This window comes from Galendromus occidentalis, unplaced genomic scaffold (genome assembly GCF_000255335.2).
Source record: "Galendromus occidentalis unplaced genomic scaffold, Mocc_1.1 scf7180000077464, whole genome shotgun sequence".
In the NCBI taxonomy this organism is placed as follows: Eukaryota; Metazoa; Arthropoda; class Arachnida; order Mesostigmata; family Phytoseiidae; genus Galendromus; species Galendromus occidentalis.
This window is the reverse complement of record NW_003805452.1, coordinates 114,195-125,584: the sequence shown is the minus strand read 5'-3', so window position 1 is coordinate 125,584 and position 11,390 is coordinate 114,195. Positions and strand designations below refer to the sequence as shown.

At 51.3% G+C, this 11,390-nt stretch overlaps 1 protein-coding gene across 1 annotated transcript; it reads left to right on the top strand.

Moving 5' to 3' along the window:
* The first annotated feature begins 10,275 nt into the window (after positions 1-10,275).
* LOC100903176 (adult-specific rigid cuticular protein 15.5-like) lies at positions 10,276-11,133 on the top strand. Its single transcript, XM_029111724.1, has 2 exons — positions 10,276-10,371; positions 10,504-11,133. Exons 1-2 carry the CDS (start codon positions 10,276-10,278, stop codon positions 11,131-11,133), a joined length of 726 nt encoding a protein of 241 aa, XP_028967557.1.
* The last annotated feature ends 257 nt before the right edge of the window (positions 11,134-11,390 follow it).

Genomic DNA, 11,390 nt, shown 5'->3' with positions numbered 1-11,390 from the left:
TGAGTCGCGGTACTTGTAGTTGTTAAAATCGAGAAAATCCACTCGGGCATTCACCGAATCTGAGATGAGGTGTACGCGGACCCTGATGTTGTTTCGTTTGTGATAAAGTTGTTGCGAAATCAAATGAAGGACTCATTCATGTCGATCGCTCAGGACCTACATGAGTAGGGAATCCTTCTCAAGAGTGAAAACTGATCGCTCTCTCGTGCATTTTCACAAAATATTCTCCGTTCTCGATGCAAAGCTCGGAAGACGTTGGGGGTAGATCTCCTCTTATCACCGAATATTCGGAGTCCTCTTGTTGTATGATCCGACAGGGACTGGGGAGATCTCGACCCGAGTTATACTCCCTGAGTTTGCGCATCATTTGACCGTCCGCGTTACCACGATTGATTAACTATCGGTCTCACGACGAGCTCAATCCCAAGCGCTCCGAGAGCGATCAGGTACGGAGCTCTTCTGGGAATGTGGGTCACAAGTCACAATTACCACATGCGGGGGCCAGCCAGATCACATAAAAGTGGTCTCGGGGAAAGGCATCGAGCATGCGAATAACCATTTTCGTCGCCGCAGCTCAGTGCTTGGGACCGGGGAATGTCGAAACAGCCAGCGTTGGAGAGATCAGCGAATACATGGGAGTTTCGACCCTTAACTAGTTGACCGGAAAACATTTCTTTTTCGGTTTTCGGTTCCGACTTGGAAAATCTCTTGAGATTATCAGATTCGATTAATTCATGTTTCCCGAGGTGCCCTTGCGTAGAGGATTTTTCGAATCCAGGGGGGAGAGTTCCAGGAAGAAGAGATCTCTTCGGAACGTCTATATGCTCCCGATCATCCTTCCCCCGTCTCGACCATCGTGAGCTTTTCTGGCGACTCCCTCTCCACCTCATGAGTTCGAATGAGGATCGACAGAAGCAACATATCCGCATATCTTCAGAGGTTCATTTATTCGATCCCGATCAAGGGTCTCCGCAATGAACGTATCCGCGAATGAGGAAGATTTCCTCCCCATCTCTGAACAGCCTCTGCACTCAAATTAGGCTCCCTGCTCCCCCGTCTGAGGGGACGCATCATCGTGCATTATGAGAAGAAGCATGCTCTCTGTACTGGGTGCTGAAATATTTTCGTCGGGCCGAGAGAGGGAGAACGGAAGTCCTGCTCCCCGATGTGAACGATCCAAGTACATTAGATGACACTCATGAATCCGTGCCGAAATTCCTCCGACCTGCGAAAGCTCGGATCTGACTCCAGAATTCCAGAAAGTATCCCGGATGTCGAGGGACAGAGTGAATTTTGAGGTTTACTTCTCTCTCCTCCTGCAGAGTTCGTCGGAGCGCAAACATCTCGCCCTGCGCGCGGAAAAAATCCCGCCACTCTTCGAGACGGACTCCTCGAGCGGCGTTTCATCCACGCTTTGTATCGAAATCCGCTGGTCGTCCGAGATTAATGCGTTGATCGTCCTCGCCTGCGCCTCCCTATGAGCCAATGCTAGCGCTCTCCTCGCGTCAGGGAGCTCCGTTTCCTAGCGCTCCGAGGATGTAAGTCATATGGATATCTGGGACGACTTCCTCGACCGTTCGACCGACTCTGTCAATGGACACTAAACAGCGATCTTCATCTGGGTCTTCGAAATCACGCCGTCGGATACAGACAGCAGCATTCGATCGGAGGATCTTCTCTGCATGGAATAGCGAGCGCGAAGTTTGAATGGGTACTGTATGTATTCCCGAGCCCGAGACGTCTCCAGTATACGATCATCATCTTGCGAATCGTCTGTCAGAAGGAATTTGTTGAGCACAGTGTAAACATTATCCAAATTCGCGAGAGAATGAGTGAACAACTCTTCCATACCAAAGCTTCATTATCGGCAGTCCCAAGGGTCTCTTAAAAATTCTCATTCGATTTTGTCTTTCTCCCCAGAGTGTTGTCAATCATCTCTGGGAGGAAACTTAATCCACCCCCATCAGAATTTTCCGCAGCATAACCTCGAAGTCATGATTATAGAAGACTCCCCGCCAATGTAAGACCGGAGCGAGCAGATGAAAAGGATGCTCTAGATCAATCATGAATCATGAATCCTCACACCGGTCTCGTGTGCGTTCCAAGATGCTCTGGAACACTTCTTCCGGCGGAGAGCCTGGACCGTCAAAAACCATTTCACTTTTCTTCCTGCGGATGCTTCCGGCCCGATCGCGTAATCCACCGCCTCTCTCCAGAGGATGAATGTTTGCTGCTCAAAGGCCTCGTCATCGGTGTTTGAAGGCCTCACCGAATATGCTCAAAATCCGATTGATATTAAGACCTTATCGATATTGGACTGTGGACCTCGTTCCGATTAATTTGTCGATCATGGGCTTCCGTCAACCATTTCGGCGACACGGAGCTCCTCCATGGAAAGCGTCTTGAATCGGAGGCTTCTCGAGCGAAATATGTACCTTGAGCCATGTCACAGCCGAATCCAGAGGTCTCGGCATCGCTTCCGAGGATCAAGCAGCAGAGAGTATGGTGTACCCGGGTGAATGGGGGCAGTGACCTCCAAGAACGGTCGGTGAACGGGGTTTCAAGTCAGCCTAGAGTTGATTCTCACGACACGTTGCGCCTCGCACGAGTGGCGTCTCACCTTGGAGAAGAGCCGGTCTCGCAAGTGTCTGCTCGTCGGTCTGCGCGAGCAGTCTCGAGAGCGCTCAGCTTCCTATTTTCCGTGAGTGGATTAATAGATGAAATATTCTTCATGCACTCAATTCCCATTTCCCATGAATATGAATAGATTCTCTTGAGGATGGAGTTGATGTTTCTCAGAGATGAAATATATATCAATCATATAACTGTCCTGAATCTGGCTTCGATGACTTTGCTCATCTGGTGCGGAGCCATCATCTGCTCGCTCCGATCTTACATTGGCGGGGAGTCTTCTATGATCATGACAATCTGAAGGATCCTTGTTTCTCCGATTCTCATTGACTTCGAGCCCATTCGCTGCCGATCGGCAGAAAATCTGTGTGTATGTCCGTGATGGCTGCAGATAACTTCCGATGACCGACAAAGAGCGAACGATTAATTCCTGTGCTTATGATTCAGCCCATCCGGAATATATTGGTATATTATATACGTCTCGATACAATCCATCCGATCCGCTGTATGTGTTAAGTATGCGATACTTCTCTGAAACAGCCTTTTCGTAAGTTGCATCAGCGTCGAGTTGTCCTCGATTCAGAAAGAATCCACCTCAAGCCCCTCTCATCGAGAACTCTTTTGAGCGGGCCCGTTGCCGTTAGTCGTAGTATCGATCCAGATCTTTTCAATGTCCAACATGAAAGCTTTCATTGTCCTCGCTGCCGCCATCGCCTCCGCCAATGCCACCCTTTCGTCAGGAAGCTCCGCGTCCAAGCCTTCGGATGCGAGCCGAATCATTCCGGAACGGAATTCTTGAAACGATTGTGAACTACGTCGCCGATGGTGTCGGATTCCGCGCTTCGATCTCTATTGATGAAGAGATGACCGCGCCTTCTCTCCCCGCCTGCCTCGTATACAACGCCGCCCCCGCTATCACTGAGGTCACCGTCGCTTCGTATGCCGCCCCTCTCGCTACTAGAAGTGCCGCTGCTCTTCTGGCCGCCCCGTTGCCGTCGCTAGATCTGCCGCTTACTCATGTGCCGTGAACAACGGAGCCATCGCTGCCGCCCCCATCATTATCGCCGCTCCTGCTATCACTGGCTACCAATCCTCAATCGCGGCCCCCATCGCTAAAATTTCGTCTCCTGCCATCTACGCTGCTAATGTTTTGGCTCCGTCGGAGGGCCTCGCTCTGTAACCGTATGAGTCACATGAGCAGCGCTAGTCGAGAATTCGGTGAGCCAAGTGTTTCCGGTTCCATGATCACCCACGTCCTCAAAATAAATCACTTCTCCTGAGAGAAGCTCTTCCTATGAGTATTTCGAAGTCCGTCATCCATCGCATGGTCTTGGATCTGGTCAGCTAAACCGATCGGGAGGAAGTGCTTTGGGGCGCACCCAACCGATCCTGGAGCCGTTGGACAAGTTCAAGCCCAGCTTCGGCAGGAACTGGACTCCTTGGATAATTGACGAGGTTGAATCGACTCGCTAACTAGCCTCCTCGGATCATGACCCAGGAAAGGACTGGTGCTTGCGCGGGAAACATGGTTACGTTTGGTAAGACCCTCCCAAGTATTCAGTGCTCCCAGGCCCCCCAGGTATTCAGTGGCACTGGCTCGATGTCCACAGGTCGTATAGGTATTTGAGCCAACCCGACCAGGCGTTATTACCGATGCTGCTCTCGCGGTCAACATTCTCGGATTATTATTATTCAGAAGCCTCGCATCCGAAGTTTCGGACTGCCAGCTTTTCAGCCCATCCTTCCACGTTCACAGGTCGCGTCGCATTCATCTTACGACATTATCGAAAATCGAAGCATCAAAGGAAGCTGATCAGGGTGCGTGGATTCCAAGGAAGCTAATCAGCGCAGAGACAGTCTCGCTCTGCAACTCTCGAGGCACGATTGATCGCCCGATGCTTTGATTCCTAACAACGGGAATCGCTCGCGCCTTCTGAACTCCACTGGAAAAAAATTGAAAACGCATCAGAAAGCCGCATATTCCGAGAGCCTCCATCCTCGGGAGAATATTCTCTTCCTCGAATCGTGCGACGCACTCTGCTCTGGATGCTCGATTTAATAAACGGCGGCGATGATGACGACAAGGAAAACGAAAACGATGGCGGCAGCAGCCACGACGGGAATGACTCACCGAAAATATTCGCCATTCCTCAACGGGACGAGAGGGCATTCCGAGCGAAATGAAGGAACCTACGCATCGAGGAATTCTTCCCGCAACCAAGAGACATCGAACTGCTGTCGTAGGACCGAGTCACCGAGTAGAAGCAAGGGAGCTCGCTCTACCATTGAAGTTTTCAACTGTGGGTTCCCAGAAGCTCGAGAATCGATGTTATCCATAGACACATGGGGGAAGCCTCCATTCTCGGTTTCTAGTGTTGCTCCGGTACCGTCCGCATGAGCTGTCCGCATATTGTTATAGTGGAATCGGGAGATCTCAGCGAAACAACAAATGCTCTATATCTTCCGCATTCGAGGATGCGATTCTAAGCGATTCCCCCTTTGGGAGCGCTCCTCCCATCACTGGGGATCTTCCAAAGTCCTATTCTGCCGATTCATACTGCTTCGATTGACCACCGGAATCCGGGTCTCCGATTTTTCGTCATCGAGAGAAGGAATTTCCACTCGTTGCACCAACGAGGGGAGGGGGAGATTTTGAGTCGAATGAGGGATGAAGTGGCGATCTCAACTTCAGCGCTCAAATATGCACCTCGCGCTTACAGTCCAACCTCGGCCAAGTCCGTCCGCTAAGTTTTCTCACCGGAGCCACTTAATTGAATGAGAGCTCTCACGTCCGTCATTTCGTGTCGTACAAACTTCTTTTACCTTGGAATCGCTCGTGGCCAGCGTCCCCTCCCGAACCGGCTTTTTAAAAAGCGTCTCTTCGTTCTCGACTGCGACAGAATTGTTCCGAAGCTTCGAACAGCATGAAGGTTTTCATCGTTCTGGCGGCCATCATAACGGCTAAAACGCGTGCTGCTGTTGTGCTCTCTCCAAGCGACTCCGTTCCTCAGCAATCCGTCGAGGTGAGTGAGCATTGCAACATCTGTATTCATATTCGATCCCAGCGGCTTTGAGCTGTAAGATCTTCTTGATCTCATTCTGGCTGATTCTGCATCTATGCTCCCCGACAGGATCGAAGGAATTCCGCTCTCGATGACGACGTGAAACGCTTTCTCGACGGATCGTTCCAACGGCAAGAAGAACAGGAGGATGGTGGAGATGTGCCTTACCTCCAACGAGTTTCCGGGCGGAGCCATGGCACCGTGACGAACTCTGCTGACAAAGTTGGAATCCGCAATCGCTCAACCGCGAGCGGGCCACGAGACTCGTTCTACTCGGAGAAAGCAACCGAGAGCATCGCTCCTCCGCATTCCAGTTCCCGCGCCCAATCTGCTTCTCATGAGATTTCTGAATTCGATTCTGACGTCCGAGCGGATCGATACGCCTCGCCTGCCGAGACCGCGGCTCCGATTGTTGCGCCAATCGTAGCTTCTATTTCGAAAATTGCGTCCCCTCTTGTTCACTGGTGTCACGGCATGGTGAATGAGGAGAATTTTTCCGTTTATCGACCATCTCGGCCGGGGTCAAATTTTGGGATCCTTCCCAACTCTAGTCATATGAGGGCAGGGTGATCGATACATAGATAATATGGGAATGCATGCGCGACTGACACGCGTCAAGCTTGACCGGCGGACGGAGGCACGAGGCTTTTCGCCTCCTCCTCTTACTCTGAAGATGCGAGATAATCTAATTATTATCATGGGAATAGATAAAAGAGACACGGGTGTCCCATCTCGCAGGGTGGACTGATTCAAATTAATCGGGCATTGAACCCGGAAGCCAAGGCTACCACTCGAGCAGACTCGAACTCGATCTGAACTGGAAATCGCACAGACTGCCCCGCTCGAAAAAACTCGGTCGAAGAGCTTCGCTTCCTGGGATTGATCGGACAGCCGGAACACGATATACTGAAGGCTTCACGATCGGCGGAGCGAGGATCATTAAAAATAAGACCAATTCGACGTATTGCATGCAGTCATTGGTTCTCCTTTCTCTCCAGCTCTGAAAATCATCAATCAATCAATCATATTCAATGACAGGTGGGAGCTGTAGAATAGCTTGCCAGAAAGAGAGATTGGGACGGGGAATGGATTCATCCCTCGAGTGTGTCGCAAGTTTTTCTGGGCAGAGCGAAGCTCGCGTTCTTTGAAAAATGGCCAAAATGCTTGATATCAGAAGTCTTACAAAATTCCTTACGTCAACTGCTTGGCATGGACACCGTCGGTATGGTTTCGAATAAATAATCATGATCGCAACCGGATCGATCTGACTTCACAAAATCTTTGACACCTCCGAGAAATGTTTCTTCTGGACATCGCTCGACAGCTTTTATCTTATCGGAGACTGGCCCTATCTTCGAGCACCGCGGTGACCTGCGACTCCGGGGATCGGTGCAGGCAGCCGTTTTTTTCCCCGTGTCTCAATTTTTCCTTTCACGAGTTCTCTCGTTTTCGATTCCCCCACCCCTGGCATTCTCCCGTTTACCTGCTTTTTCAGCCCCCCGTCTGTCACCCTCTCCCCGAGTCTCCTTCGTGTATCGTTTTCCATTGCCTCGAATGACCGCTCCCCGATCTCCATGTTTTATTGTTCCCGTACAATCGGGCTGACTTTCTCTTTGAGCAGAAGTCATTTTACGGGAAGAGATTCTATCCTGGACGGAGAGACCTCCTCCTTGGGGGATCTTGGATTTAATCCGCGTCAGACAAGCACACGTCGGGGTAAAGATGTCATGAATGACTCACTCGCTGTTCGTGATACCCGCCCCTGGGATCGAAATCTTCCTCGCCCACGGCCAACGCCGTCAAGCCTCCGGGGGAGCCTTCCGCCGAGAGACGACCGCCCAGGCGGACAAGAAGCCCCACCGACCTTTCCGCATACTGCTCTCGTACACAGTAGTCATATGCGTGTATGCCGTATGACGTATCGGTCGATCGATACGCGAGTCAGACTCGAAAAACTCGAAGATTGCTCGTACCAGGATCATCGACCCCCTCTCCAAAGTATTATATGTATTATCAAGAAATATGCATCTCAAGTTATTCTAAATAGTTTCCGAACTGAGTGAATTTCGGCTCGGAAGATCACTCACGCGATCGTTGCTGCAGTTGCGACAAAAGACTTGACGAATTAATTATTGAAAGATTTTCTCTGCCGCTTAGCTCGACGAAGCATGATCACGGACCATCCCCGACGGACATCCTGCTGATCAACGTTCACTTCCTAGCTCAAGGGGAGTGAAAACCGCGCTGGTTCTCTGGTTGCTCCGACAGCGGTCCGGTGCTCTCAAAAAAACGTCTCGGAATCACACGAAGAAAACTTGGCGTGCTTAGTATCTTTGGATCGTGAACAATTTGCTTGAGTCCGAGGGAAAGGATGACCGAAAACAACAACGGAGCGACGAAGATGCCGAGAAGATTCGGGGATAATTAGCCACCATTGGAGCGGTCCCAACAGTGTTGTTGGCCGCTCTTCAACCCTAAACAAGCGAGTAAACGCCACAAACTTTCTCGCCGTCGACTCTGAAATATGGTCAGAAACATTCTGATGTTCTATCATAAATTCCGGTTTCAGACACTAATTGTCCAACCATCCCGAGTGTGAGACGATGACTTTGACTCAGGACTCGCCAAAGTGAACCGATTTTTCGCTAGCAGAGACTTTCTGCGTAGCGGGGTCTGATCTGGGTGGATCAGAATTGACCAGCCGCTCTCTTTATTGCTGCCAATGCGGTTATGATGTTCGATGATGCGGGTGTACTCCGCAAGGCCCTGCAGAAAAGTCTTCCGACGATATCCGCGGCTTATGCAGATTCCGGATGAGGTCAATCCGGGGCCAAGCTACGTCGGAAACAAGTCCCTATGTCTTGCTTGATGATTGGATGGAGAAATGCCTGAATAGATGAGCCGTTCGACGTCCAACTCGAAATGGGATACAGAGGGTCCAGAAGCCTCGAGAATTCCATAGATTCCTCCGTGCACTACGCAGTGGGATCTCATAATGAATGACTCATTCTCGAATAGATGCTCAATGCCTGCTCCTATTAATTTCATACCAGAATTTGTCATGCCAAGACTCTCTTTCCACAGTTTTCAGCGGAAGAACCTAATAGAGTGATGTTGCCATCGGGATCAGTCCGACAATTAAGAAGTGGTAGAAAGTGAAAGGAATTAGTACCGCGCAGAGGTTATGATGCAGGGTGAAAGTTATAGCACACTTCCACATACACATGAAGCTCTATGAATTGAGCAATGCTCGGGCCCCTAGATTGGGACGTTGTTCGATGTCTCGCGTATAGTTATTCCCAGTCTCGGAGTATGCAGTCTTTCGCGCGATAAGCGGCGGGTGATATATCTTCTTCATAGAGTACTGACCCCCGCCCCTCACTCTCTGCCTCACACGAATATGAAATCGATCGGAGCTGCAGACGGCCAGTGAGTACCCGCAGGAGGGGACCCAGAGGGGGAATGGCTTTCAGCTGCGAAGAAGTCACGAATCGAGACCCTTGGTGGCCTTTGTATCTCATGTTAAACGAAAAAAGAATAACTGATGTCTGTGAATCGATCAGGATTCGATTGATTCTTGGGTTGCTCAAGTTAGGAAGCCTGTTCGAGAAGTTAGAGTATCTGCCGGTTCCGAACGGTGCATCTCTCTCAATCTGCTCCGAGGTAACGAGCGTTCCCAGGAAAGACGGCTCGGAGTCGTCGATCTTTCACGGTTCCAGCCTCATGCATTATGATCCAGATATGATTCATAACTGACGAGTGTTCAAAAAACAAATCGATGCTAATCCGGGAGTCAATTCCTTCGACATCGTACTAATCAGGCCGAACTCGTGAGCGGTCGACGGAAAGGATGGTGATTTTCTGGACTTTCCTCAGAACCGACTCCGACGTGGACGCTGAAACCCCACGTCAGCAGAACGCGAGAGAATACTTCAAGGGGTCTCACTTGGTCCTTGTCTCATCATCTCAAGTTTCTGACGACCGAGATGGATATGCATCCTGTAGGTGCACGAGAGAGGCCGCGAATCAACGTGGAATGCACCGCGAGTCCACGGAGCCAACCAAGCGCGAACGCAGCGGGGACTTCATTTCGTAAAGACACGCGTAGAATTGAACCTCGATTTTTTCCTCTCATTTTCTCCACAGATCGAAGCCTATCATGCTAGTCAAGAATTCCTGAAGAGGCTCGCTCTTTCTACCGTGCACGAGAGCTCCCTATCGTTGTTTCAGCTCCGACGTAGACGGACCTCGTTATGTATATCGTTGTCTACTCGTGAGGTTCGTGATACGCGGGACTTCAAAATCAAAAACCCTGAAATTCTTCTCCGAGCGTGCTCCGGCTCGCGACCGTGAACCCGAGAACAAATTCGAGACTTAGCGGCGCGGCGTGAGAGAAAGCAACGCTCGCTACGATAGTGGAGAAAATGAACTTGATGGGTCCAGTTCTCTTCTTCTGTGGCCTTGGAAGGCCGGGGCGGATCTTCGGACGGACTTTCGGTTGTCCATCGTCGTTGCTATAAAAGCCGTCGGGTACTCTCTTCTGGCAAGATCTCTCAGATCGAGCAAACACCCGAAAAATAACATGAAGGTCCTCGTTGTCTTCACCGCCGTCGCCGCCGTCGCCAACGCCGGAGTACTCCTCTCCTCTGGAAACTCCGTTCAGCACCGTTCTGAGGATGTGAGTGCTCATGCGCCAGCACAGAAATATACGAATGTGTCTGACAGCGTTTTCTCGTTGAGCCTTCTCCCTCACGGGCTCTCATCAGCTCGGGTGCCTCGGATTTACGCTGTAATTTGATTTCTTCATCAGGGTCTTGGAAACTACGCTTTCGGATACAACGAGCAGCACTCGACCGGAGGATCTTCCCGCCAGGAATCTGGATCTCCAGGAGTTAAGGTCGGATCTTACAGCCTCAACGTCGCTGACGGACGTCAACGAACTGTGAACTACGTCGCCGACGGTGCTGGATTCCGTGCCTCGATCGCCACCAACGAACAAGGAACCGCGCCCTCTCTTCCCGCCGCTGCCGCGTACAACGCTGCTGCCGCTCCGATTTCCGCGATCGCCGCTCCCGCTGCTGCCATTGCTGCCCCCGCTGCGGCTATCTCCTCCTCCTTCCAAGCCATCGCCGCCGCTCCCATCGCTGCCGCTAGCGCCATTGCCGCTCCCATTGCTGCTTCCTTCCCCTCCTACGCTGTCGCCCCCGTCGCGGTCGCGAAATCCACTGCCTACTCTACCGCGGTGAATCACGGTGCGATCCACGCTGCTCCCATCGCTGTCGGCGCTCCTGCCTACGCTGGCATCGCCGCTCCTGCAGCCATTGCCGCTCCTGCTATCGCAGCTCCCGCCGCCTACGCCGCCAACGTGTACGCCCCCTCAGGGGCCTGGGCTCATGGACTCTACGGCTACGGCTACAACCACGCCGTCCGCGCTTGGTAAATTCGGACCACCGTGTAAATATCCCAGCGATCAGCTGTAATGAGGAAAATCAGCATCAAATAAATCTCACTCTCTACAAAAACGGAATCAATCCAGACCCTTCACTTCACAGAGCTCCGTTTTTTCCTCTGCGATTCGCTCCACGAACGGAGGTTGAGACGGGAGCGCTCCATTCATTGAAGGTCCTCGGTCACTATGCCCGAAAGAAAACGTAATGGATACCGCCTCACTTCCTTTTGGCGAGACAACCCCCGCCC

What these genes read in the sequence shown, in the direction of transcription:
- LOC100903176 (XM_029111724.1), top strand. Translation starts at nt 10,276, where the DNA reads ATGAAGGTCCTCGTTGTCTTCACCGCCGTCGCCGCCGTCGCCAACGCC. An exon ending in TTCAGCACCGTTCTGAGGAT is followed by an intron (nt 10,372 to 10,503) that starts GTGAGTGCTCAT and finishes TTTCTTCATCAG; the next exon opens with GGTCTTGGAAACTACGCTTT.